We start from the raw sequence: 27,690 nt of genomic DNA, 5'->3' as shown, positions 1-27,690 counted from the left end.
AAAGTCATACCTTTAGGTCTCGGCTTCCTACTTCTAAATAGGATTTTTGACGACTTGAGCTGTCTTCAATTGCTCCTGGATCAGCTTTACTTATAATCCTCAAGGGAAGATCTTTTCCTCAAACTTACTCCAACTGACTTGAAACGGGCAAATCATGCGAATAGTGCCACAATGTAATGTCTAGTACAAGGTATAACATCTAATGTCCTCGAATGTAGGGGGGTTTCATTAGTAGAAGCCAATTTATTATAATATAATTTACAATACATACGTATGACCAGTTACGTATTGGCTACCCGTAGATATATGTTCTTGAAATCGTGATTTTCTACCTTATTCAAGGTTAGGTCTTGACGAATCATCGCACTTTCGTCTATGTCTCAGCTTTTGATTTACCTTTCCAGACTAGACTCTGGATATCAGCCTTATCTTCTTAGAAACAACTGGGTTAGGTATCACCTTTTGTAACGGATTCTCCTTGTCCTTTCAGTATTACCTTATTCCTTGCCTTCCCTGGTTAATACTTAATTCTGAGGTAGAAATTCTTATTATAAACCCTTTATTCGTCTCTTTATCCATACCCAGGCTCCTAGCCGCCACATGTTCTTCCTTCTTTCTGGTGTTTGTCTCCTTATAACTGTCTTCAGGATTCGTTCTTCGAACCTGGTCTATGGTTTCCTGTTACTGCATCCCTTATCTGAGAACTCTATTCCGCATTATTCGACTACTAATAATGTCGCCTTCACTGTACGTTCTTATTTTGTGCTTACACACATTATGCATTATCCGCGAAGTACCTCTTCTTGGACTCAGAACTATAGGTATCAATTACCATTCGCAATTTAGGTACACAGCTTGCCTCAGCGATTCGGGTTTTCTTGCTTCCCTTTATTTAAGACTATGTAATCCCCTGACTTGTTCCGAGTCGTGCCTCGTGTACACGAGTTTGTGTCGTTGTTGCCCTTTTCTTTATGGTGGTTTACTTCACTAGGTTCCTTTCTCGCATCATTCCTTCTATAGAGGGCTAACTTATCATCTCACCACCATTCCTACCACTTGAGTTTAATACCTATGTACTTAGGATCTATGTCGTGAAATCTCCATGTTATTTCAGCTTCCTACATTCCAGCTCATACTTCTTCCAATGATAAAGTTAAGATTTTGTTTCATATGGCTCATCTGCTGTTTTTGGAACAGTTCGCTCAACTTCCTCTTTTGTGATCTCACCGCATAGTATCCCTTGTATTAGCAGTCTTGAAGCCATCCATTACGATGGTTCCCTTGTACCCTTATCTTGATGTTAGCTCGGACTCAACTTACTTTTGGGGATTAGTGTCTTTCTTCCTTTTACCGAAGACGGTCATTTCCTCGCGGCGCTTGTCATATTTAAAGGCTCGCTCACTAGCTATCGTACGGCTCGTTCCAGACCAAGTTCCGTGTATATGATCATGTCTGTGTAAGGTAGATAGGATTCCTAGACCCGCGTAGTCTACCTGTTAACTTAATTCATTTCTAACTATGATTCTCCATCATTGCCACACTTAAGTTCTTCTTTCTCTAGATCCTCTTATTTCCTTACACTTGTTTGTCTTGATTAGCATCCAATCATCCCTTAGCACCTTATCTCGTAATTGTTCACGAAACTTGCCCAAGGTGTTCTCAGTATCCCTAATTCCTCTTATTTCAGTTCCTTTTTACCTTCCAATGATGTCGTGAACTCCTTACTTGATTTGCATTTAATCAATCGTGATTTCCAATACGTACTCTGAATCTCGTGTCATTCCATCATCACTGTTACCCACTTCAATAAGCCCTTACTCCCTTGTGTGTACCACGTATCATGTCGTAAGTACTAGGCTGTACTTCTGACATCCTCTTGCTCGGGTATTCAGCATAAAGTAAATCTGGGGTCCCTTACTTCGATATCACTAATGGGAGGGGTGGAACAGTAAGTTATATTGTCTTGGATAGGGAAGTCCCGCATCTTATTTGTTTGTTGAATAGTGTCACGATTTCGTCACTTTTGTTTTGATTCCCCTTTAACATCAAATTCCTAGAACCTTTATCTATTGAATAAATATTGGCACTCTAGGTTCCAAAATATATACATATAAACACAAGCAATTTCGATGGAGGGGTTTCATATACACAAGCATTCTGTCCCGGTCCTGTACATGAGAGCTTCGATCAGATATGCTCCGAAGCGGAATCCTCCTATCTTCATCAATTACTCTCCTTCTCTTACCCTGACTACCCTCTTCCGCTTGTACATATCTCATAACATATATTGGCGATCTCTGATTAATAGAAGCACGAGGAAGTTTCTTATTTATTATTAAAGTTACAGGGTGATGATCCACTTTTCTCTATTACCGGAATGGAAATCTATTTGAATTCATTGCAACACCACGGATAATGAGACTTCTGTCTCGCTTACCTGTCCGACGGGTAGACCCAATAGAATAAATAGAATAAGAGGCTTGACCTAGAGCTCTTCTCTTCCCCCTGAAAAAAATCAACTTAGAGCTCCTCTCCTTACAGTCAAGTGGCTTTCACTCCTTCTACTCTAAACTATTGTGTGCCTATTTGGAGCTTTTCACAGTCAAAGTCAAAGGACTCCCAAGACTGAGGACTATCCGGTACCTCCGTAACGCTAACGTCCGTAGCGGCCCTAACATAATCCTAGACCAGAGGGGAAACTGGACGTGTCAACCCCTGCTCTGCTCCTTTCACATCCTGCTTAACAGGCCCAGAATGCGAGACCAAAATCCGTGGTGAGGTCGTGGCCGAAGCCGCTCAAACAGGTGTCTCATATGAACCCCGACGGGTCCTCCTCAATGGGTCATAATCTCCGGGCGGGTCTGACTCAATAATGATCTCTGAGGGGTCGATCTCAATCGTATAACTTATACTTCTCCTCTTTTCTTCTATTACCCTCTGACCTGTATCGGCAGGTGGCGCTGGTCTAATATTCACCCTCGTAGCTGTCCCCACACTTCTACTAACTGAGGTTTTTCTCATTATTGATGTTACGGCAATTCAACGGGAAATTAGGATTAGGAACGAACTTTCCTACATTTCGGCTCTATCGCACGATCTAGATTATGAAGAAAGGTTACATTCCTAAATGTCCTGTAGCCTCCTGTTTATAAGTATGACGCGCCTCATACCCATAAACAAGACTCTACTAGACACGGCTCATAGACATCCTTAGGACTGACTTGCTCTGATACCAAGTTTGTCACACCCCACCGAGGAGCATGACGGGTACCGACCCGTAGGTCGGATACCACCTGACTTAACATATACCATAATTATCATATAATATAACTCGAGGGACACCTGCACACAGAAAAGGCTCAAATACAAAAATATGCAATAACTCAACATATATACACACACACATATATATAGGCGAGCCGACAAGGCCGCTGCAACATCATGAGTGGCATAAAGCCGACTTGCTCTGATACCAAGTTTGTCACACCCCACCGAGGAGCATGACGGGCACCGACCCGTAGGTCGGATACCACCTGGCTTAACATATACCATAATTATCATATAATATAACTCGAGAGACACCTGCACACAGAAAAGGCCCAAATATAGAAATATGCAATAACTCAACATATATATATATATATATACACACATAGGCGAGACGACAAGGCCGCTGCAACATCATGAGTGTCATAAAGCCGGCAAGGCTATCAAGCGAATATCAAAACTAAAACAGGGCCGACGAGGCCAGACATAACATCTATATACCCCACTGTGTCTATGAGCCTCTAAGAGTACATATACATGACATACTTGATGGGACTTGGACCCGTCATATCCAAAAGATACATATGCATAACACGTGAACATAGCATGTACCAAAATAAGCAAGTCCGGAGGAATGACACTTGCTGACGTCACTGAGCTGTCAATCCTTCTGAAGAGGTCCTCCGCTCTGTCTGTCAGGATTTGCAGCACGAAATGCAGCGTCTTGTAGGATGGGACGTCAGTACAGATAAAAATACTGAGTATGTAAGGCAGGAATCAATGACATAAGTAAGAAAGAAATATAAAGAGGATAGAAGTAACCTGAGCCATCTGAGAACGTACAATATGCAATGCATGAATTTAAAAATCATATGCAAGTGTGTGTGTGTGTATATATATATATAGTACATCATCATCATCATATCATCATCATCCCGTGTCCGGCATCCCGCATCCGGATATCATCATAACCCGCCCACCGCAAGCGCGTGCACATCTACGTACCGCTCGGCCGACTATAGTACGACGCAAGATAGTAAAAATAAATAATGCATATATATATATATATATATATATATATATATATATATATATATATATATATATATATATATATATGCATAAGGAGTCAATGAACCGACATTGGGCTTTCGGAGTGACATAAGGTCGGTAACCTCCGAATGAATTATGGAATTCGTATCGAATCCTAGGAATAACTTAATGATGATAAACATGATAATATTTCAAGAATCAATCAAATAATTAAGGCATTAAAATTTGAAATACAAAACATAGGAGTGGAGTGAATTGTTATGGAACGCTCGTGTTCATATTCTAGTTGGATTCGTGCCAAAGAAAGAGGGAAATGAACACCGTACATACCTTAGCTATCAAGCCGTTACTTGAAAGAATCCTTTATTCCGATGCTCGTCCTTCACCCAAACCTATATTGAAAGATATATGCTTAATCATATTCCATCATGTTCATACATCAACTTAGATAAGTTGTATACCGAAGGATAATTCCGGTTACGAGAATTCGGGCAAAGATTTCCCCTATATCATCTACTTCCTCCAAATTCCAAAACAACTCCCAAACATCACTAACAACATCAACAATAACATAATCAAGTTACGACATGAAAAACATATACAAATCCGTCCAAAACTTCCTTCGAAAATCAGTCCATAAGCCAACAACATATATTAAACTACGACCTTTATACTATGTTTTCCTTCATTTTAAACCATTAAAATCCTCCAAAAAACAACTCAATTCAACATATACAACAATCACATATAATCAACATTCTGGTATTTCATACAAGACTTGTTTCATCTTTCGTCCAATTCGACGTATTACATAATAATCTAGCGAATATAACTTCCGATTAACTCAATTCCATAGTTATAGAGGAGGGATCTTACCTTATTAACTTCCAATTGATCCTTGATGGCTTCAAACCCAAGATCCCGCCATCTTTCACCTTGCTTCGCAATAATCACGATAATACAATGTTGTCACCAGCTTCACGAGCCTAGATTACATAACCTCCTTATGATTTCTTGGTTTTAATACTATGGAATGTTAGGAGAGTGATCCCTGAAGTTTCTAGACCTTTGTGGGTGTAAGAGTGCGGTAAAAATGAGTGGGAATTGGTATTTATAGGGTGGAAGGTCGGTTTCCACCAACTCAATAATTGCCCTTCGCTTTCGCGAGGCCTTGGCTCGCGTTCGCGAAGAAGATTCTAACAGCCTATCTTGGAACGTCCATAACTTTCTACTCCGATGTCGTATCGACGAACGGTTTGTTGCATTGGAAACTAGACTCAAGGAACTTCAATTTACATAGGTTATGTATTCCATAACTCCTCATATTCTAGGATATAAACCTCCCTCAAGTTGGACCAAAAGTTCTGTCCGGAATTCTGCCAAGTTTTCCCAAAATTTTGGCAAACTTAATTCCTCCATTTCACTTTATCCCGAAACCTTTAGACACTTGCTTAGCACTTATTAGAAGTGTTCCTTAACCTTATAAGAGTTCCATGACCTCTCCAAGCTTGCATTAGTTTACTTACGACGCGAACGACACGAAAATTTTCGAGATGTAACAATCTCTGTGTTGCCCCTTGTGGCCTGTGGAGGCTGCCAGCTTTCTCACTGGTGGTCCATGTTGTTTCCTCATTGCTCCATTCAAGCAGATACTTGGATGCCTTGAGCAAAGAATATTTCAAGGACTTGTGGTAAATAGTATTCCCTCTGTCCCAATTTGTTTGACTTCGCTTTTCGAGAGTCAAATTTCTTAATTTTGACCGTGTGTTTGAACATAGAATCTTTAGATTTTTCAAAACAAAATTTACATATTTAGAAACTACGTAAAAAATACTATAAGTCATCTTGATTAATAATTTAAAATATTTAAAAGACATGAAAAAATTACGGTCAAAGAGCAACTCGTTTGACTCTCGAAAAGCGAAAAGTGTCAAACAAATTGGGACGGGGGGAGTAGCTGAAAATCAAAGTTAGTTATGAAAACCAAAGGTAGTAAGGGAAGTTGATTGGGGAGTACAACAGCTTCATCAATCTATAAATAACTGTGGGTCACGGTTGGAAGAAAACAAGCAAGAATTCAAGTTATCTCATTCCTATTTCTTCTTTACTCCGTCTTTCCTTTCTGATTCCTCTTTTCTGTTGGTACAAGACACCATTACGTTGTGCCGTCTGAATCTCCTTGGATTAGATTTTAGAGCTAATAGAAATACTCTTATTGTTTCTAGTGAATCCTTGAATAAGAAAATTTTCAAGTTTAACTTATGATGCTTATGTTTTCTATTATTTGCAGGCTCGTGATTTTGCAAATGAGCTTCGTGCCAGTACAAAGGCATCAAAAAATCCTATTGTATGGTTTGAAGGTTTGACAGGTTTGAATCAGAGCGTGAATAACGCAGACACTTCTGCAGCCTCTGAGGCATATGCTAAAATGCTTACAATATTTATCCCACTCCTTGTTGATGAGGTTTTCTTCTAGTTTATCTTTTTCCTCGTATATATGCGTATGAGTGTCTATGTTACTCTCTCTGCCCAAAGTTTATCTTCAATCATTTTTTAATTCCAAATCCCAGAGTTCTTTCTTTGCACACTTCATGTGCTTTGGAGTTCCTACACTGCTTCCACCAGAAGGAGTTGCCAATGGCAACAAAGCTGGAGATGATAAGGATGATGCGGATGATGATTTAGGCATCATGGATATAGATGAGACTGACAATAAAACTGGTATATTTTCCTGTTTTCTGCTCTTGCCTTGTCCTGTTTGGAGTTTATCAAGGACCACCATCTTTCTATTTTGCAGGACAAAATCCTGCAGATCTAGAGGCACTAAATGAATCACTACATGAATTGCTTGATGGAATCCAAGTAACATTATTTTCCTGACAATAGCCTTGTTTATTAATAACAGCAGTTTTTGTTAAATGCTGATTATTCTTTCTTGTTTGTTTTTGTTTTGGGTGCAAAGAGGAATTCCTTAGTGCATAATTAGTTTGTTTTGTGAGATGCTTAATATACACTTTATCCAACTCTTTGTGTACTCGAACACCAATGTTATTAACAATAAAAGAAAAGAAGGACACAGTAGGTTAAGTTAATAGAGCGAGAAAGACCTCTCAAATTTCAGTTAATAAGTTAATATGGGTGCTGCATACAAAACCACCTCACAGTCTTGGCTGTGTTTAGTTCTTTTATTTTTGCATTCTATGTTATCTACATCTTCACATCACCGTGGCGTTGATAATTTATCTGGTACAGTATAGCTATGTTACTATCATCCCATACTACGACCTTAGTTGTGCTGCAGAATCAGAAAATTATTTTGGTCAACAGGAAACAAGACTATCGATTTTGCTTCATCAAGCAGACCACTTGACATTTTTTTCTTTTCTTGTGTCAAAATGCCTTTGTTACCTGATCTTAGCAGATGGGGTCCTCTGTGCTGCACCACTGCTTCCTTATGTGCCGTGGAGAACAAGGCCCTTGAGTAAACCAAGTCCGCTGATCTTTTTGTTGCATTGTCTTAACATAATTTATTGTCTATATCATGAGGAATTAGCACTGGCCTTTTTTGCCAATTTTTATCTATTCTTTTGGTATTCATAGATTTATCTGTTCTTTTCAGTCCCCACTCTCTCATTTTCTCATACATTGTGGTTTGGAATTTATGATTGTCACAATAGCCTGGTTCTTCTTCATTGGACATAATTGTTGATTGGATTGTCCTTTCACTTAACTAAATACTTTCATATAGTTTTGACGAATCAAAACTATCAAAAATATATCACTGATAGTATTATCTTTACTCGTTTATGTGCTTTAGGAAGACTTCTTCGCTGTGGTTGATTGGGCAGGCAAGATTGATCCAATGTGCTGCATATCAATGCATGGAATCACAGAGCGTTATATTCCAGGTCAGAAGGCTGATGCAGCAGGATTTGTGCGCATCTTGCTTGATGACTTGGAATCAAGAATTTCAATGCAGTTCAGCCGTGTGAGCTACTGCATCCCTCATAGTCATCTATGTTTTTGCAGTTCATAAGGGATAACATTTTCTCAGTTTTCTCTTTGCTTTTGCAGTTTGTTGATGAAACATGCCATCAAATTGAAAGAAATGAGCGAAATGTTCGGCAGTTGGGAGTTTTATCATTTATACCGAGGTAAACTGAGTTTCATGTTAGGCTTTTTGTATACTTCCATAATTCTTTGGATTAGATTTACTGTCAACCACAGTTAAATGGCTCAAATTAAGTTTGCATGTAGATAGAGCTGGAAGTGCATAGTTATTGGTAGTAGAGGTAAGTCAAGATTGTGAAATTAGTTAACTTCAGCCGCTAGAGCTTTCTACTTTTATCTCTTCTCTCATTTCGAGTGTAATCTAATTAATCCAACAGGTTTCTACTTTTATCTCTTCTCTCATTTCGAGTGTAATCTAATTAATGCAACAGGTTTAGACATGCTAGTATACTACAGTATAAGCTCTGGTCCCATATTTACTTTATTGGGAGATTAGCGTCACTATGAATAGTATAGGTTGAAATTTCTTTCATGAGGATATATTTTCTTTTCCTCCTAGTATGGAAAGGTAGAAACAGATTGATTCCTACAGCTCTTTTACATATACTCGCGAATAGTTCCTCCAAATTGAAATTGGAAGTCTGCCCGTCTAGTTTATTACTATAATTTTCTGCTCATTTCTCTTTATCAAATAGGAGTCAGAATATGCCATTTTATATTTGATGTCCCCCAATTGAATAGTGCCTGAAATTGTTTTTAGTACTTATGAAATGTGGCTTTTCTGCCTTATCTCCGTTACCTCTTTGTTACAGCTGATTAGCTTCATCATAGCTTTATGCTGTGAGCTAATTGTAGCTCCAAGCCTCCTAAAATCCTTCAACAACACTTTGAATAACCTTATTTACAACTATAGGCAGTAAGCCTTTCAGTAATTCTATCTTGAAATCAGAATTTGTACTTATTTTGCCTCAGAATGCTCTTACTTATTCATTTTGACTATCGATCATTTCATCGGGTATGCAATTTTTCATCTAGATTTGCCACCCTTGCAACCCGTATGGAGCAGTACATTCAAGGACAATCAAGGGATTTGGTTGATCAGGCATACACAAAGTTTGTGAGTGCTTCCATCTCACACTTGTTTTCTTGATGCATTACAATTTACAACGGCCATTAAGCTGTGAAATACTGAAATTGACAGTTGAAAATTTTAGAATGACATGACATAATATATGCTACTGTTTGTCTTGTTTTACTCTCCTTTTTTCCTGATGTGAGTACTGTGGTATGTAATTCAGCATATGATTTTTACCATTTAAATATCCAACAACAACAACCCAGTGAAATCCCACAACGTGGGGTCTGGGGAGGGTAGAGTGTATGCAGACCTTATTCCTACCAAGGTAGGACGGCTATTTCCGAAAGACCCTCGGCTCAATAGAAAGCATAAAAAGAGTTCAGATAAGGCCAAGAAATTCAAAGCAATATGGAAATGAAAATAATGAAAGCGACTAAGCCATGACCATTTAAATATCCAATAATAGAAAATAAATCAGCTGAAGTGTGAATTCGGAAATACTTGCAGAACTCTTTTTCTTTCTAGGTGCAGTGAGTTCAATTTCTTAGTTTGAGGTGGTCAGTTATATTTGTTCCCTTATGTATGTTGTATTTGTGGCTCGACTGTTTTGTAAATTATTTGGCAGGTCACTATAATGTTTGTTACTTTGGACAAAATTGCTCAAACAGACCTGAAATATCAAGATATCATGCTTTTAGAAAACTACGCAGCATTTCAGAATAGGTATTGTTCACCTCTGGGTTCAGAAGTCTATTTACAGTATCCACAAAATCAGATTTTAGTGCTGATTGAAACAGTTATGCAGTCTGTATGACCTGGCTAATATCGTGCCAACCTTAGCAAAATTCTATCACCAAGCAAGTGAATCTTATGAACAAGCTTGCACACGCCACATCAACACGATTATTTACTACGTAAGCTATCCTATTTCACGCTTCATGATTGTGTAATATTTCCTTTACTCTGCTTCTGCCGTCCTATTACTTTATTTGTTATCTCTAATAAGATACCTTAGAACCTGTGATTTCTCCCCAGCAATTTGAGCGACTTTTTCAATTTGCTCGAAGAATCGAGGATTTAATGTACACAATTACACCAGAGGAGGTTAGTTCCTTTTTTTTTTTCCTCCTCAGGCTATTGATATTTGCAGACTGCCCTTCATTTCAGAGTATCTTAATTTGCCTTGTACGAGGACGTGTCTTGGCAATGCTCTGATACTAGATAACTGCTAATTCGTGCCAGTACATGATTTCGTTCAAAATCAAGGAGATTTGTGTAGTCTTAGATCTTTATTTGATTAATTTCACATCGTGTTGAACATCTCCGTACAGCAACTGAAAGAAAATATGATCAAAATAAAATGCTGGATTCAAAATATTATTTTGTTTGGACATTTGAACCTTTGTGATGAGTATCTTGTGAGAAATGATGCAAGCGCATTCGTATTCAGTTTAACATTCCATGTCTTCTTTTTTGGTCTTTTACTCTCTTTTCCTTTTTGGTGGCTAGACGGGTTAAACCTTGTAGTCCAATAGTTTTTAATTTAATTGTGATCATATAATTATCTCTTAATGAACTTTGAAGCTGAAAGTAACTGGTATCTCAGAACAATCTTGTTTGTTTGAATTTGATATAAAACGACTGATGTCCGGCTATTATCTCTATTACGTATGCTTAAATAAGAACTAACAAAAAGACAGAAAACAAGGATCTGATAAGAATGAGTGACTGGTCTTAACTGGTAACTCTAGTATTGTCTATCAGTACTTATCATAGGGAAAAAATGGGTATATCTATTATCTGATTGATGTGAAAGTTCAGTTCAAGCATAGAAAGAATAAATGGCGAAGGTACATATGAGTGCCTTAGTGACACTACTGAGGATACCTCAGTATATCTTATAGAAGATGATCTGATGCCAAATGTTCCAGTTTGACTTCTGCTGCAGCCTATCTTAAGAATACATACAGGGTCAAAGTTATGACCAGTAAACAACATTTATGATTTTACCATCACTTTAGCCCCTTTGTAAGAACCAAGAGGCTCGATGTGCTTCCTTTTTATTCCTTAGTTGCACACCGAACTTTTAGCTTAAACCCAACTGACTATGAGTTAGCCTTTTAGGGCACACCTGGTTGCCGGTATTAACGCAAATAATCCAGGTTTAAAAATCAGCATTGATTTATATGAAGTTTGGTTGCCATTTTAGTTCCGTATAACTAATACCAATTTAATTTAATACATGAATCTTTATATTATTTTATTCCACACCAGTGTGGTAAAATAATAATACACTGATAACAATACTGGGATTAAGTAATCAAAATGACAATTTACCACCCAAAAAAAAAAAAAAAAAAAATCAAAATGACAAAATTTTCCTCCTTCAAAACCCTTTACAGTGTCCATCAAAGTCATCATCGTCACCTTCTACATATGCAAGTGTAAGTACCACCTATTCAAGCAAAAAATGAGAGCACACAATCCAACAGTCAATCTAAAAATCATCTCACCATCTTCTTCTCTAACATAAGACTTCAAATTTCCAAGAAGTTCCGCTGTTATTTTAAAAATCAGCATTAAAACAGAGCCCCACAAAATTGCTTTAGAAGTTTGGGAACCATACGTGCTCCACCAGTTCCCTGTACTTGAAAAGGTTGAAAGGCAGTGCAGCCAAAAGCTAGCCCAAAATGTGGAGAAGGATTTGGAAGAAGCCACATAGAGAAGGGATAAGGAGAAGAGAAAGGGTTAATAATATGCAGCTGGAAGCTGCACCTAGAAGAATGTAGTTGCATAAAAGGAAGGATTTGCAACTCCCATGAAGGGATTGAGTAATATCTGAGTAACTCGTGAAACCCATTTCTATTGATGATGAAGATGAGTAATGCCTACCAAAATATGGAATATTTGGGCCAGTGTTGATTGTCACTCATGGTGCAATGCACAATTCCTTTAGGGCAATTGGCGCGAATGCCCTTCAAATGCGCTGGTCTTTAATTTTTGCCCCCGTAATGCGTGGTCTTTAATATTTGCCCTTCTAAGCTAAAAGATAATAAGAAAAAGACTTTACTATCCCTACCCATGACATATAAAAATCTAAAAGTCTCAGAATGAACTCCAAACATCCAATTAAACCTATCCATCATTTCAACAACAAACCTTTCAATCGTTCCATCGTTCCAACATTTCACCGGAGAAATCTCCATTGATTTTGCTGCTACAACATCGAAAAAGATAAAATATATAATATATAGCGTTTCAATTGAATGTAATTCAACTCAATTTCATGCTTTATTAAGTTTAGATTTGTAAATATTTGAAAATAACAACAAATCATCTTCTATGAACTAAACAACCGATATGCAACAGATTCAACATTGCGAATCATAATTTTACTCAACAACATAGAATTGATCAAATTTATTGCTTTGTTCGATTTTTATTAGTTTATAAGTTCCATTTGATTAGTATACAATGCTCAATGACTTAGACTTGAAATTATAGTAACTTCAGCTTAATCGAAAGTTAGAACAAGTATGTCGGAGGAGGCGTGTTTACTTTACAAAAGAACAAAGTATGCTTTTAGAGGCAAATTTCATTTTCATAAGCAAAATAAAAAAAATACACAAGTATTAAGAATTAGACAAGTATGCCGGAAGAGGCAGAAGTTTACATTAGAAAAGAACAAAGTATGCTGTTAGCTTCAAACTTTCATTTTTATGAGCAAAACAAAAATTTACGCAAGTGTTAAGAACTAGAAAAGTATGTCGGAGGAGGCAGAAGTTCACTTTACAAAAGAACAAAGTATGCTGTTATAGGCAACTTTCCTTTTCATAAGCAAAATAAAAAATTACACAAGTGTTAAGAATTAGACAAGATGTGCGAGGAGGCAGAATTTCACTTTACAAAAGAACAAAGTATGCTGTTAGAGGCAAACTTTCATTTTCATGAGCAAAACAAAAATTTACGCAAGTGTTAAGAACTAGAAAAGTATGCCCGAGGAGGCAGAAGTTCACTTTACAAAAGAACAAAGTATGTCACAGAGGCAAACTTTCATTTTCATAAGCAAAATAAAAAAGTACACAAGTGTTAAGAATTAGACAAGTCTCACGGAGGAGGCGAAGTTCTCTTTACAAAAGAACAAAGTATGTTAGCGGCAAACTTTCATTTTCATAAGCAAAATAAAAAAATACACAAGTGTTAAGAATTAGACAAGTCTCACGATTTTATAAGTAAGTTCACTTTAAAAAATTACAAAGTATGCCGAGAGGCAAACTTTCATTTTTCATAACCAAAACAAAATATTATTAACAAAACAACACCAATAACACATAAGATTGCATAAAAATCAAAATTATTAACAAGACAATACCAAAAATCAAGACACATATAAATTAACTTAATTCATGAAGTTATGCCGTAATAAGCATAACTTTATGCCTAACCATAACTTTAGTTTCAAAATCATAAACTCTCATTTACCCGCATATGTTGCCTCAGACAAACACATTCTTCACAAAAAATCAGATTATTAAACAAAAACAGCAGTAACAACATAAAAAGTTGTTCACAGGCAAAACTTCAAAGATTCAACAAAGAGAAAACCAAAACGCATATCAAAATCAAAGCTAAACATATTACGACATTCATAATACGACATTCAAAAAATCAAAATATATACATGGGGAACGAAACTAAAGTTGAAAAAATCGTAGAGACACTATAACAAAACACTATAATTTTAAATAAAAAAGGATCAATTAAATATAAAAAATGACGAAGAACAAATTATGTCGTTAGAGGCAAACTTTCATTTTCATAAGCAAAACATCAAGTATACAAGTGCTAAGAACTAGAAAAGTATGCCTGATGAGGTTTACTTTACAAAAGAACAAAGTATGCTCACAGAGGCAACTTTCATTTTCATAAGCAAAATAAAAAGTACACAAGTGTTAAGAATTAGACAAGTCCACGGAAAAGGTTCACTTTACAAAAGAACAAATTATGCTGTTAGAGGTAAACTTTCATTTTCATAAGCAAAACATCAAGTATACAAGTGTTAAAAACTAGAAAAGTATGCCGGATGAGGCAGAAGTTTACTTTACAAAAGAACAAAGTATGCTGTTAGAGGCAACTTTCATTTTCATAAGCAAAATAAAAAAGTACACAAGCGTTAAGAATTAGACAAGTCCATTGAGGAGGGTTCATTTACAAAAAGAACAAAGTATAAAGAGGCAAACTTTTATTTTCATGAGCAAAATAAAAATTTACGCAAGTGTTTAGAACTAGAAAAGTATCCCAGGAGAGGTTTACTTTACAAAAGAACAAAGTATGTTGTTAGAGGCAACTTTCATTTTCATAAGCAAAACAAAAACATTATTAACAAGACAACACCAAAAAATCAAGCACACATAAATTAACTTAATTCATGAAGTTATGCCGAACAAGATAACTTTATGCCTAACCGATAACTTCGCCATAAAATTACAAAGTATGCCGTGAGAGGCAAACTTTCATTTTTCATAACCAAAACAAAACATTATTAACAAAACAACACCAAAAACACATAAGATTGCATAAAAATCAAAATTATTAACAAGAAAACACCATAAAACCAAGCACACATAAATTAACTTAGTTCATGAAGTTATGCCAGAACAAGCATAACTTTATGCCGGAACCGGCATAACTTCAGTTTCAAAAATCAATAACTCTGCCGGACCAGGCATATGTTGCCTCAAACAAACACATTCTTCACAAAAACCAGATTATTAAATAAAAACAAGAAAGAAACAACATAAAAACAAAAGAACAGTGCAAAACTTCAATGATTCAACAAAGAGAAAACCAAAACGCATATCAAAATCAACTAAAACATATTACGACATTCATAATACGACATTCAAAAAACTAAAATATATACATGGGGAATGAAACTAAAGTTCAAAAAATCATACAGACACTATAACAAGACATTATCATTTTAAATAAAAAGGATCAATTAAATATAAAAAACGATGAAGACAAAGATATTAATTCAATAAATAACAATTTAACATAAAAACAAATATTGAAACGAGCAAAAGATCCAAATTCGTACCTACGTTTTAGAACATATGAGACAAACACAAAACAGAGGAGGAAAGAAGAAGCAAAAAAAAAAAAGGGGGCAAATGACGAAATAAAAAGGATTTTAATGGGGTAAGGATATTTTCGTCAAAAAACTTTCATTAAACAGGCGGCAAGGGCAAAATTTAAAGAAGACATAAATGAGGGGCAAAATATAAAGACCAGCCCAAAAGAAGGGCACTCCGCGCAAAAAAAAGATTCCTTTAACCAGTTAAATGAAATAAAAAATCCCTACACAAGTCCAAGGGTATTATTGTAAACAAAACTTTATATAGTTTTAAACCAAACACAATTCTAAGTTATACATTGTATATCCAATTTTTAATACAATGAACCAAACACTAGATAAATATAATCCCTGCATTGCTAATCCCTAGATTACAATCCCTGTATAGCCTGTTTCTTAACCAAACGACCCCTTAATTTTCCTTATTTGTATCTTGGTGTTATACTTTCTTTCCGCAAGTAAGCAATAGAACATAAGTAGTTACTTTTTGTTTTATCTTCTTATTCTTTAGAGGGGAAGGGTGATTGGGCGGGAATGAATCAGGAAGGTTGTTAAAATCCATAGTTTGAACTTGCTTCCCATTTCATTCTGTCCTTGGATGAGTATACCATGTTACAAGTAAACAGCTGCTTCTCGGATTGCGAAAATCATCTTCTGCTAATGATCTATGCCATTTTTATTAGATTCCATTCCAGATTGGATTGTCGAAAGCTGATCTTAGGAAGGTGGTAAAATACAGTTTATCTGGGGTAAGTCAATCAATTTCCTCAATTTATCTTCTAGATTGGAGTATCTTTCTTAAATGATAAATTTTGCTTCAACAGGTGGATAAGTCCATCAGCGCGATGTATAAGAGACTGCAGAAGAACTTAGCCTCGGAGGAGTTGTTGCCTTCTCTATGGGATAAATGCAAGGTATATCTAGCAGATTGGATATTGAAATTACTTACTTTGCAAATTCAATGGGTAGCTACACGGCTACACCTCTATGAATTTGGAATGCCTTATGTGTTTCATGTGGCAAAAGTTGGTTGTGTTCACTGATGTCTTAGTCGCATGTATCGGATCACATTTTTCCATAACTGAAAATCTTTTCTGCCCTTAACTATCTCAATTTCATTATTTGTAGTGACTTAAACTTTATGTGAGGTTTAGAGCCAATTCAGGGTGTTCATCTAGGCCGTAGATGGTCTAATTAGAAAATTAGCGTAAATGATATGGTAGGTAGATAGCCAACTTGAAAAGGGTGGACTGGCGCCAATTGAAAGCATGCTTTACATTGATAAAGTTATAAACCGGAATAGGTGATTAGTGGGCCTATGGTGATGTAGAAGAAAATTTTGAACTTTTTAGAAATGCATTGTCCTTTTAACATTAAAATATTGAGCAATCTTTGGAGCTACTTAAAAGTTTGATTATGTGTTTAGGTATGCTTTTAGCACTCTCTGTTTTCATCTTTTTGTCCCCTCTGGTTGATTTTCTGATCAAGTTTTGCCACAACATTCATAAACTTGCAGAAGGAGTTCCTGGACAAGTATGAGAGTTTCGTCCAACTTATAAATAAGGTTTACCCCACCGAGACCATCCCTTCCATCTCAGAAATGCGCGGGCTTTTGGCATCGATGTAAAGAAGCTCCAGTTTTGATTTTTTTTCTTTTCTTCTCTTTCTCTTGAGGGGGGGGGGGGGGGTGTTGTAGAGTTATTGATCTGTCTGATGGGAGAGATCCACCAATTCCTTTATTTCAATGTGTCTTTTATAATTAAAATTCTTTTTATTCTTTTTCGTCATCATTTAATTAATTACTCACATTTATCATACGTAAACAGGCTAGGTAGAGTTTTTGCGTTATCATTCTTTGATTTGTTATGTTTTCTTGTGGTACAAGGTCGGTTTTTAGTTCGAAGCTTGATTTCCACGGTAAAGGAAGAAGCTTTCACCTATAAATAGTGTCCATATTGCTCTAGATAAAGTGGGATTTGTGTTAATGTAATGGGTGCAAAATTTAGCCTAGAAAGATAAAAGGTACTGCCGTACTGGTGCTGTTTGAAATTGTTTTGATAAAGATTAAACAAGAAATGAGCATACAAAGGATGCAATTTGAAAAGGAAATTTTATAAACAACTATTGTTTAGAGCCTAATCACGAAACGTAGCTACAGTTTGGGTATTTATTGAAATTATACAAGAAATCATTGGGTATTGAACCCTAATGTAAAGAAGAAGTAGAAACAATGTTGAGGAAGAAAACATCTCATATTATGATTACTTACAAATGAGGGATACAAGGACTACTTATAAAATAAAGCTAAGTAACTAACTTTAACTAACTCGATAGTAATAACCGTAATTAGGACACTAAAATGTAATTAGGAACAATGGTTGTTCTACCCCTCAATTTATGTAATACCTTTTCCTACACTCCCCTTCAAGCCAAGAACAACAAAGATGTTGAACAATCCTAGCTTGGAACATAAGTATTCATGTTGAACTTTATTTAAACTATTTGTCAAGATATCAGCAGGTTGAAACTTGTTGGAATGTATTCTGTCAAAACCAATCCTTGAAGAATTTTCTCCCTTATGAAATGGCAATTAATCTACATGTGCTTAGTTCTTTCATGGTAGACTGAATTAGCTGTTAATTGTATTGCAACTTTGCTGTCATCGTACACTTTGACTAGTATAGTGGCTCATTCCAATCTCTTTAAGTAATCCCTGAAGCCATATTAGTTCAATAACTGTATTTTCCAAACTCTTATACTCAGCTTTAGCTGTGCTTCTTGATACTGTAGTTTTGACTTCCAAGTTATGAGAAACACTCCAACCTTAACTAGATATCCAGAAACAGATTTCCTTGTTAATGGGCAAGCAGCCCAATCTGTATCACAATAGACTGAGATAGTGTCTTCATTTTTTGCTTGAGAGTAGTATCCCTTGACCAGGTTGAGACTTAACATATCTCACAATTTGGAGAGCAGCGTCCATATGTGTTCTTTTTGGTCTTTGTAAGAACTAGCAAAAGTTTTGTACACTGAATGATATATCAGGCCTGGTCATGGTGAGATACAATTGGTTTCCTAGCAATCTTTGTTAAGAATGATCTTGTAGTTCTTCATCATCAGTTGTGACTTGGCCAGTACCAATCATGTAATCATCATATTGCTTAGAGGTTAGCTTCACATTGTAATCCATGGGGGTAACTGCAGGCTTTGCAGCACTTAATCCAGTTTCAGAAATGATCTCTAATGCAAACTTTCTTTATGTAATAGAACCTCTTGTCTAGAGCTGGATAATTTAGTGCCAAGGAAGAATTTTAGCTCACCTAAATCTTTCATCTTAAAGGAATTTTGTAGAGCTGTTTTGGTATCTTCAATAAGTTCCAAGTTGTTCCCAGTAATAAGCATATCATCTACATAAACTAAGACAATGGTAATGTGTTCAGTAGATTTTTTGAAGTAGAGTGAATAGTCATATTGACATTGTTGAAACTGATCTTTCAAAAGAGCCTCATTTAGATTGGCAATAGTCAGATCAAACCATATAAAGATTTGATCTGTCTACACACTTTGTTCTCCCCTTGACTATCAAATCCTTCGAAGACCCATATATATATATATATATATATATATATATATATATTCAGGTAAACCACCTTGTAAAAACACATTAAATACATTCATTTGATGGATGTGCCGCTGGTTTGTTTCAGCTAAAGATAGAATGGTTCTGAGTGTTTTCATTTTCACCACAGGTAAAAAGTTTCTTGATAATCTATTCCTTCTTTTTGGCTGAACCCTTTTGCTACTAATCTAGCTTTGAACCTCTCAATTTCCCCCGTGGCTTTATACTTGATTATGAATATCCACTAGTAACCTATTGGTGTTTTTCTAGCAGGTAATAAGACCACTTCCCATGTATTGTTGTTTTCTATAGCCTCTATTTCATTTTTCATAGCCTCTATCCATCTAGGATCCTTTATGGCTTCTGAGTAAGAAGAAGGTTCAGTAACTGATGAGGACTCAGAGATGATGGCTTGATATTTAGGAGACAGATGATCATAGGAGATGTAATTTTATAGGGAATAAGGTGTACTGTGATGTGCAATCAATGACACAAAATATTTCATCCAAATAGGAGGTTTCTTACCCCTATTTAATGTTCTTTGTGGTTGTGAAGAGGGTTGAATTGGAGCTACTAGATGTATTACAGGAATAGCAAGTTGAATTGGAGCTTGATGACCAGAGTTGGAGGGCTTAAATTTTGGTTAGGAACCTATTGTTGTTCAGGATCTTGAAAGTCCTGATAGTTTGTTGTTGTAGGAATAGGTACAATTGGTGATAGAGTTTGACTACTGACCATGTCTGCTAAGTGTGACATTAGCTTGTGTAGTTTTGTAGGAGGAAATATAGGTTGATCTTTCAATGAGGTGCTTTTTAAAGGGAAAAATGCTTTCTTTGCACAAAACATCCCTATTCACAAAGAATTCCTTTGATGTTATATCACACAGAAGATAGCCTTTCTGGGTTTCTACATAACCCATGTGGATTTCTAGTTTTCGAGCATTGAGATGGCCCTGTTTGAGGCTTTGTATGGTCGGAGGTAATGTCTACCTATTGGTTGGTCTGATGCGTTTGAGTTTAGGCCTTGGGGTCTAGATTTGCTACGAGATTCCTTGGACAAGGTTAAGTTGATTCAGAAGAGGCTCCTCACAGCTCAGAGTAGACAAAAGAGTTATGCGGATCGAAAGGTTCGTGATTTGGAGTTCATGATAGGTGAGCTAGTTCTGTTAAAGGTTTCACCTATGAAGGGTTTGATGAGGTTTGGGAAAAGGGCAAGTTAAGTGCGAGGTATATTGGACCTTTTGATATTGTTCAACGTATTGGTGAGGTAGCTTATGAGTTAGGTTTGCCACCTGGTCTATCGGGTGTTTAACTCGTATTTTATATTTCGATGCTCAAAAAGTACCATCAAGACGGTTCTCATGTGATTCAGTGGGATTCACTGTTACTTTATCAGAATTTGACTTTTGAGGAAGAACCGATTGCTATTCTAGACAGACAGATCCATAAGTTGGGGTCCAAAGAGATAGCTTCGGTGAAGGTTCAATGGAGGCATCATCCGGTTCAGGAGGCTATTTGGGAGACCGAGTTGAACATGCGGAGTAGATACCCCCAGCTTTTCATTGAGTTATGTACTTTCTTTCTCTTTTCGTTTGAGGACGAACGTGTGTTTAAGTGGTGGATGATGTAACGACCAGTTGGGTCATTTTGTAATTTTACCTATTTTTCTCTAAACAATCCCATCCTTATCTTTACTTTGACGTATTTAACTTTTGGGGATGGGTAGCGCAGTTATCGAGGCAATCAGATTAGTATCAGAGTGAGAAACCTAAGTTTTGAATTCTTAAGTTTGATTGTGGGTAAAACTTTGACCAATAGTTGACTTTTGGGTAAAAGTGCTCGGAATCGAATTCTGATAGTGTTGTTAGGCCCAGAACATGATTTTTGACTTAGTAGAGTAGTTGGTTCGTGTCTCGACGGGTTCGGAAAGATTTTGGGTGTTTGGTCGCTAAGTGTTGGTTTTTGAGAAAGTTAGTATTTTCGTAGAAAAAAGTACCTTAATGATGTTGGATCAGTGTTTTGAGTGTGCGAACAAGTTCGTAGCGTTGTTTATAATCAAGTTGCATATTTGGTTTGTGTTCGTGGGGTCCCGAATGAGTTTCGGTGTTGGGATCGTAGGTTTTGGGTTAATTTTTTTTGGTTAAATTAACTTCGCACCCTGTGCGTCGCACCTTTGTAGAAGGGACGCAAAGTTCGAGCCGAGGTCGCGGCGCGGCTACGCGGCTTGCGAAGCGTTTTTCGCACCCCGCGAGCCTTGTGTGTTTAATGAAATTCCGCACCTGCGTGTGTTTTTCCGCAGGTGCGGCGTCGTACCTGCGAAGGTATGTTCCGCACCTGCGCATATCGCTGAAAAGAAACCCAATAAATCCCTAACATCGATTTTAGACTTCATTTTCACCTATCTCAAGTTCGAGAGCTCAGTTTTGAAAGGAATTCAGTGCTAAGTTCAAGATTCTTCTTGGGGGTATGTTTCTAACCACTTTCGAAGTATTTAATCATGATTCTATCCATTATTTTCTAAATCTATTCATGGTTTAAGATTGTAGAGTTGGGGTTTTTCTATAAAATGGGTTTAAAAGGCAATCAATTTATTGAAGGATCATTTGTGAATAGAACTCCATGACATTTCGGATTACGACTAATATAGACTATGGCTAAGTCAAATTTAAGTTCAATTTCTAGTTTTGCCCTTGGGGCTCGGGTTTGGTTATTTTGGGTTTCGAACTAAACCATAGTAATATGGGTGTTATTAGGATTGTGTAACCTCATAGAATACTAATTTAATCATGTTGCACCCGATTTCACGATATTTTCTTGTTTTGACTTTCGGGGTTTGGGGATGGGATTTCAAGTTGACTTTTCAACTCGAATTTCTTCTATGACAATATGGGTATCCTTAGAATCGTGTTTTGATGTGAAATTCGTATCTTGATAGACTTTGCTCGTTCAGAGGCTCTTCAAAAAGGGAAGGCTCAAGTATAGTGTTCGTGGCACTAGCTCGGCATTGAGGTAGGTTACAGTTTACTCTTTTAGACTACGATTGGAGGGCATATATAGCCTATAAATGTTGATGGGGTATTGGGCGTGTGGAGGGGGTCCCACCTTAGTGGTTATGATGAACTCTTAGGTGGCTACCGGTGTATCTGTTTTGGGAAATTGTTGCATGATTAGGATGTTGTGTCGTGGAATGCCGGTTAGACCTATGGGCATTTGTTATGGTGATAAATCCACTTAGGTTGGTATGGTTGTTACTTATTTGGGCTATGATATCCATATTTGACTGATTCGTGGAAGATTATCTACTTATTTTGCATTCATCACACCATACCTCATTTATGGTATGAAAGTGGCAACAATCTTGACCTTGAGGTAATATTATGAGATTCATGATGTGTACATATTCATTCCTTTTCATGATGTGTACATATTCATTCCTTACTTCATGCCTCTGTTGACACTTGATACCGTGCATTCTATACTTAGATGAGGCATTTATGAAATATGAGATGGTCTGTCGAGACCGGTAAAAAGGTAAGATTGATGTGTTTAAGCCCGAAGGGAAATGATTCCGGGTTCAGGTATAAGTTGCGTGGAGATGATATAACATGATATGATATGATTGATATGATTCTCACCCAGTCCGAGCATACATGTCGGATGGTGTTGAGAGGTATATGGACCTCGCGAGTCCCCGCGCTGGATCACGACTAGATGGAATGACCACTAGCGTGTGGGTAACAGGTATGAGATTCTGCCAGTGCATTTGCATATATGCATACATTCATTTGACTCATTGCATTCTCACATGATAATTAGCTACTATCTTTGGGGTGGAACATGACTAAGGTTATAAGAGGTATATAGATGTTGGCTGTGTGATTCTACTTGTATGTTTTGTTTCAATCTTTATATGTTGTATGCGTTATTCCTTCGTTGTCGGCCTATGATACCTACCGAGTACTACTAGTTTTATACTCATCTACACTTGCTGCACTATTTTCTGGTGCAGATACAACCTCGTCCTCCAGTTCTATTCCACGCGGCTGATTTTGAGGCCATTATTCCCAGATTCTAGGGTGAGCGACAGCTGGACCATCAGCTCTAGACTCTCATCTTTATATTAACCTGTCCTTTCAGTTTGAGACAATTTCTATTTCTGTATTGACTAAGACTTGTATTTTATTTAGAAGCTTATACGAGTTCGACCATGTTTTGGGGTTATATTTGACTAAGTATTATTTCGTACTTACTCATAAATAAAAGACTATTTGGATAATGTCGATGATGTGAATGATTTTCTTACTTTTCTTTCTAAATGGATAACTACTCTAGTATGGTACGCCTACCGGTGGGAGGGTGTAGGTGCCATCATGACCCTCGAATTTGGGTCGTGACAAATTGGTATCAGAGCTTTAGGTTCACCGGCCTTATGAGTACAAGAGCGATGTCCAGTAGAGCCTTGCGGATTAGTACGTAGACATCCGTACCTATCCTCGAGAGGCTATAGGACATTTAGGAAACTTCCATTCTTTCATTCCTTTCGTGATGATTTTTTCAAGATAAATATTTGACTTCATGATTCTATTCTCTCACAGATGGTGAGGGCACGCGCGGATGTTGCTATAGACGAGGCATCGGCGCTTGCTACTGGAGCTATGACTTGTGGCAGGGGCAGGGGTAGAGGTCATTGTAGGGGGAGATGTAAAAACTAGGGTCCTCAGACTAAGGTACGACTCGTATTAAGAAAGTAAACGAAATTTAAAAGGTTTCACGTTTTTGCGAAAGTGGCTGAGGGGCCCATTTCGGACAACTGTAACCCTTTGATTAGTTGTTAATTTGAAAAAATGCCCTAAATGAAAGTTGTAGTATGTGAAAATACCTTTCCATCCATATAAAGATCAGTCCAAACGGAAATTGGAGCAAGAGGATATGAGCTTCACAAAAACGCTCGGAAAAGCGAGCGAGCCGTACGCGTTGGCCACGCATCAATGTAACACTCTGTAAATTTAGAATAGGTGTGGATGTGTTAAATAAGTATTAATGTGGCATTCTAGACATGTGAGGTACTATCGGGATGAGTTTGGGTGGAAATAGTTATTTTGGAATCAAGACGAATAGTGAGGTGCTGAAGATTCGATAGAATTAGCGAAGTTTATGGCAGGTCTGACTTCCAGCGCGATTGCGTGAAAATCCGTTCAGAATTTGAGAAAAAATAAAATTACAAAAGTTGTATCCCTTTGAAATACCTTTCCAACGATATATTACGGAGCCCGAACGGAGCTATGTACAAGAAGTTATGCCCATTTACCGAACACTGCGCAGAAGCCGACACAGGGCACCCCCGTTGGAAACGCGTTGCGCGTGGGGGCATGTGCATTGGCCCCGCGCCACGGGCCCAGCGTGGGAAATCATGCTCTCTGACCAAAAGTCTTTAGAGGGTCCCGCGTTGGACGTGCCACGCGGGCCCAACGCGGATGGGTCGGATTTTTCGGTCAAAACCTCATATTTTCGCATTTTAACTTATATTTAATCTAGGGGTTCATTCCCTAACACCCCTATTCATGAAAAGTCATCCTAAGGCAAGAAAGAACAAGTCCCAAGCCTCAAGAACCCTCCAAGGTAAGTTAGGCATGATGATTCTAGATTGATTTTAAGTCTCTAATCCCTTTCTAACTTGAGTTAACCCTTCCAATCGATAGATTTGTGACTGGAATATCATTGTTGAGAGAAGAAACCCTAGAACTAGAATTCAAGAGGATTGAGCTTCAAAAAGGTAATGCTTCTACTCCCTAATCATTTATAGTTGTGAATTGATGAGTTCTTGGGAGAATAGTAAATGGGTTTGATAAAGAGAATCATATGAACTACGCTAGGGTTTTGGGTTGTTGACTTAAGATTGTTGTAATCATTTGGGTGATGAAAAATGGTGTTAGTTACATCTACTTGGGATTGTAGAATCACCTAGAAGTAGTAGAATGAGAATTGGGTGAAGAAAATACAATTAATAAGGGCTATGAAGCTTTACGCCCATGAGGTGCTTGATAAAATGCCTAAGTGACTAAAACATGAGCATTAGTGCTTGTATTGGTTCCTCTTGATATATATTGCTATAGATTATTGTTGAAAGAGGCTTCGAACATTGTGATACGCTTAAAAAGGCCAGAGTCAAGGTATGTAAGGTTAACTCTCTACGTTTGGGAATGTTTGTGATTCTCCCTACGTCTCATGCTTTATGACTATTATGAATTGCCTCAGAAAGTAATTATGCCTCAGTTCCATGAATAGTCGTAGAACTTCTATTCTCTAGATGACATAGTTTCATAATTCGTTCAATATCCCATGAGCCTCAGTTATGAAAAATCAATTTATTATGAATACATGTCTCAGTCTAGTTCTATTCAGCATTCCAGTATCATGTAACTCCGTATGATTCAGTATTTCAGCATCATGTATTGCAGTATGATTCTTAGTTCCTGATTTTAAATCCCTGAATGTTGAACACCAGTATTTGGGCCTAAGGCCGTAGTTTATGTATCTTTGGCCCTGAGGCCGCAGTTATGTATACGTATACTTGGGCCCGAGGCCGCAGCTTGTGCACATATATATTGGGCACAGGTCGCAGATTATGTACTCAGATAAACAGGTGGTTTCTCATTCCGAACAAGGAGTAATTATGTTCAGTTTTAGTTTATAGTTTCCAGTTTCAGTTTCAGCATTTATTACCTATTTGTTCTTTCAGTTGTTTTACATACCAGTGCAATTCAAATGTACTAACGTCCCCTTTTATTGCCCGAGGGCCTGCATTTCACGATGCAGGTACAGACTTATAGGATGACGAAATTGCTCGCTAGGATTCTCGTATCAGCTGCTTGGTGAGATCCAGTTCCTTTGGGGCGTTATCATATTTTCAGTCCTTACAGTATTTCAGTCAGTAAGGTATGTCGGGAGCCTTGTCTCGATAAATAATCAGACTTTATTATTTATAGGGGCTTCATAGACTATAGTCCAGTCAGTCAGATGTTGGCAGGCTTTTATGTGTTAGCCTTGTCGGCTACTCGTTTATCTTGCCGACTTTTCGGTACTTTCCGCGTTTATGATATTTCGGTCGAGAATCTTTAGTAGATCGAAGTATGTTGTGTGTTTATATTCGGCTTATAATTATACCACGTGTTGATCCCGGCCCGGCCCGATTGGTTCGCTCGGTCACGTACGCAGTACGGAGGGTCGTGTTACGCCCGAGCCATGGTTCGGGGCGTGGCGGGGGCCTCGTGGAGCGACACCGATTAGAAGGTCGGGCACCGGTGGTGGGTCGGACGGTGCTAGGTTCTTTGTCTCCGAGCCGAGGGTGAGCGAGATGGTGCATGAGATTGAGCATGAGGATGAGCCTATGGAGGAGGAGAGGCATGGACCAGCCCAGGCACCTCCTGATATCATTGTTACACCGGTCCTATAGGATTCCATGGTGTGTATTCTGAGTTTACTTCAGGGTTTGACTCAGGCCGGCGCTTTCTAGGCTCTACCAGATGGGTCGCAGACCAGAGATGGAGGATAGACTCCTGACCAGTTTCACACTCCGGGGGCACAACCTGCTGACGCTGTGGCACCCCGCATTGATGAGGTCCCAACACCTGATTTCGCTTCTCGACCAGTCATTAGGACAGTTATGACTAGAGATGAGCAGAAGATATTTGATCAGTTCACTAGGATGAGTCCTCCCTGGTTCTATGGTACTCCTGAGGAGGATGCGTATGATTTCATCGTCAGTTGTCATGATACGCTCCATAAGTTGGGTGTAGTGGAGTCACACGGAGTTGACTGTGTTTCTTTCCAATCGATTGGGGATGCGAAACAGTTGTAGAGGTCTTACATTAAGTGCCGACTAGCTGGGTCGCCTCTTTTGACTTGGACTCGATTCTATCAGGTATTTCTGAAGAAGCATGTTCCCCGTAGCTTGAGAGATATGAAGAGGGATGAGTTCACTGACTTAAGACAGAGAGGGTTAGCTTAGTGGTTATGATGAACACTTAATGGGTACCGGTGTATCTATTTTGGGAAATTATTGCATTATTAGGATGTTGTGTCGGGGAATGCATGTTAGGCCTACGGGCATTGGTTGTGGTGATAAATCCACTTAGGTTGGTATGGTTGTTGCTCATTTGGCCTATGATAGCCATGTTTGACTGATTCATGGAAGATTATCTACTTAATTTGCATTCCTCACACTATACCTCATTTATAATATGAAAGTGGCATCAATCTTGACCTTGAGGTGTTATTATGTGATTCATGAGGTGTACATATTCATTCCTTACTTTATGCCTCTGTTGACACTTGTTACCGTGCATTTTGTGCTTATCCATGCATATATACATTTATACATTCATTGTGATGAGGCATTTATGAAATATGAGATGGTCTGCGAGACGGGTGAAAAGGTAAGATTGTTGTGTTTAAGCCCGAAGGGAAATGATTCCGGGTATGATGGTATAAGTTGCACGAAGGGTGTAGGTGCCATCATGACCCTCAA

General features: G+C 37.7%; 1 protein-coding gene across 4 annotated transcripts in view; it reads left to right on the top strand.

The window, feature by feature from the left end:
* The window catches only part of LOC132043222 (exocyst complex component SEC3A-like), a 52,716-nt gene extending 26,514 nt beyond the window's left edge, over nucleotides 1–26,202 (top strand). The window contains exons 14-27 of one of the 4 annotated variants that reach the window (XM_059433701.1): nucleotides 6,611–6,784; nucleotides 6,891–7,041; nucleotides 7,118–7,182; nucleotides 8,138–8,308; nucleotides 8,395–8,474; nucleotides 9,367–9,448; nucleotides 10,035–10,132; nucleotides 10,215–10,323; nucleotides 10,445–10,513; nucleotides 16,229–16,294; nucleotides 16,370–16,459; nucleotides 22,099–22,172; nucleotides 23,173–23,239; nucleotides 23,759–24,341. In XM_059433701.1, the coding sequence (XP_059289684.1) occupies nucleotides 6,611–6,784; nucleotides 6,891–7,041; nucleotides 7,118–7,182; nucleotides 8,138–8,308; nucleotides 8,395–8,474; nucleotides 9,367–9,448; nucleotides 10,035–10,132; nucleotides 10,215–10,323; nucleotides 10,445–10,513; nucleotides 16,229–16,294; nucleotides 16,370–16,459; nucleotides 22,099–22,172; nucleotides 23,173–23,239; nucleotides 23,759–23,875 (1,413 nt within the window). In that variant the 3' untranslated portion in view covers nucleotides 23,876–24,341. Of the gene's footprint in view, nucleotides 1–6,610; nucleotides 6,785–6,890; nucleotides 7,042–7,117; nucleotides 7,183–8,137; nucleotides 8,309–8,394; nucleotides 8,475–9,366; nucleotides 9,449–10,034; nucleotides 10,133–10,214; nucleotides 10,324–10,444; nucleotides 10,514–16,228; nucleotides 16,295–16,369; nucleotides 16,460–17,061; nucleotides 17,591–22,098; nucleotides 22,173–23,172; nucleotides 23,240–23,758; nucleotides 24,342–25,979 lie in introns of those variants that run through there. The other 3 variants (XM_059433704.1, XM_059433703.1, XM_059433702.1) reach the window with 3 other exon arrangements.
* Nucleotides 26,203–27,690: the final 1,488 nt, after the last annotated feature.

Source organism: Lycium ferocissimum, unplaced genomic scaffold (assembly GCF_029784015.1).
Source record: "Lycium ferocissimum isolate CSIRO_LF1 unplaced genomic scaffold, AGI_CSIRO_Lferr_CH_V1 ctg2206, whole genome shotgun sequence".
In the NCBI taxonomy this organism is placed as follows: domain Eukaryota; kingdom Viridiplantae; phylum Streptophyta; class Magnoliopsida; order Solanales; family Solanaceae; genus Lycium; species Lycium ferocissimum.
The sequence above is the reverse complement of the archived record's forward strand: the minus strand, read 5'-3'. Positions and strand labels throughout refer to the sequence as shown.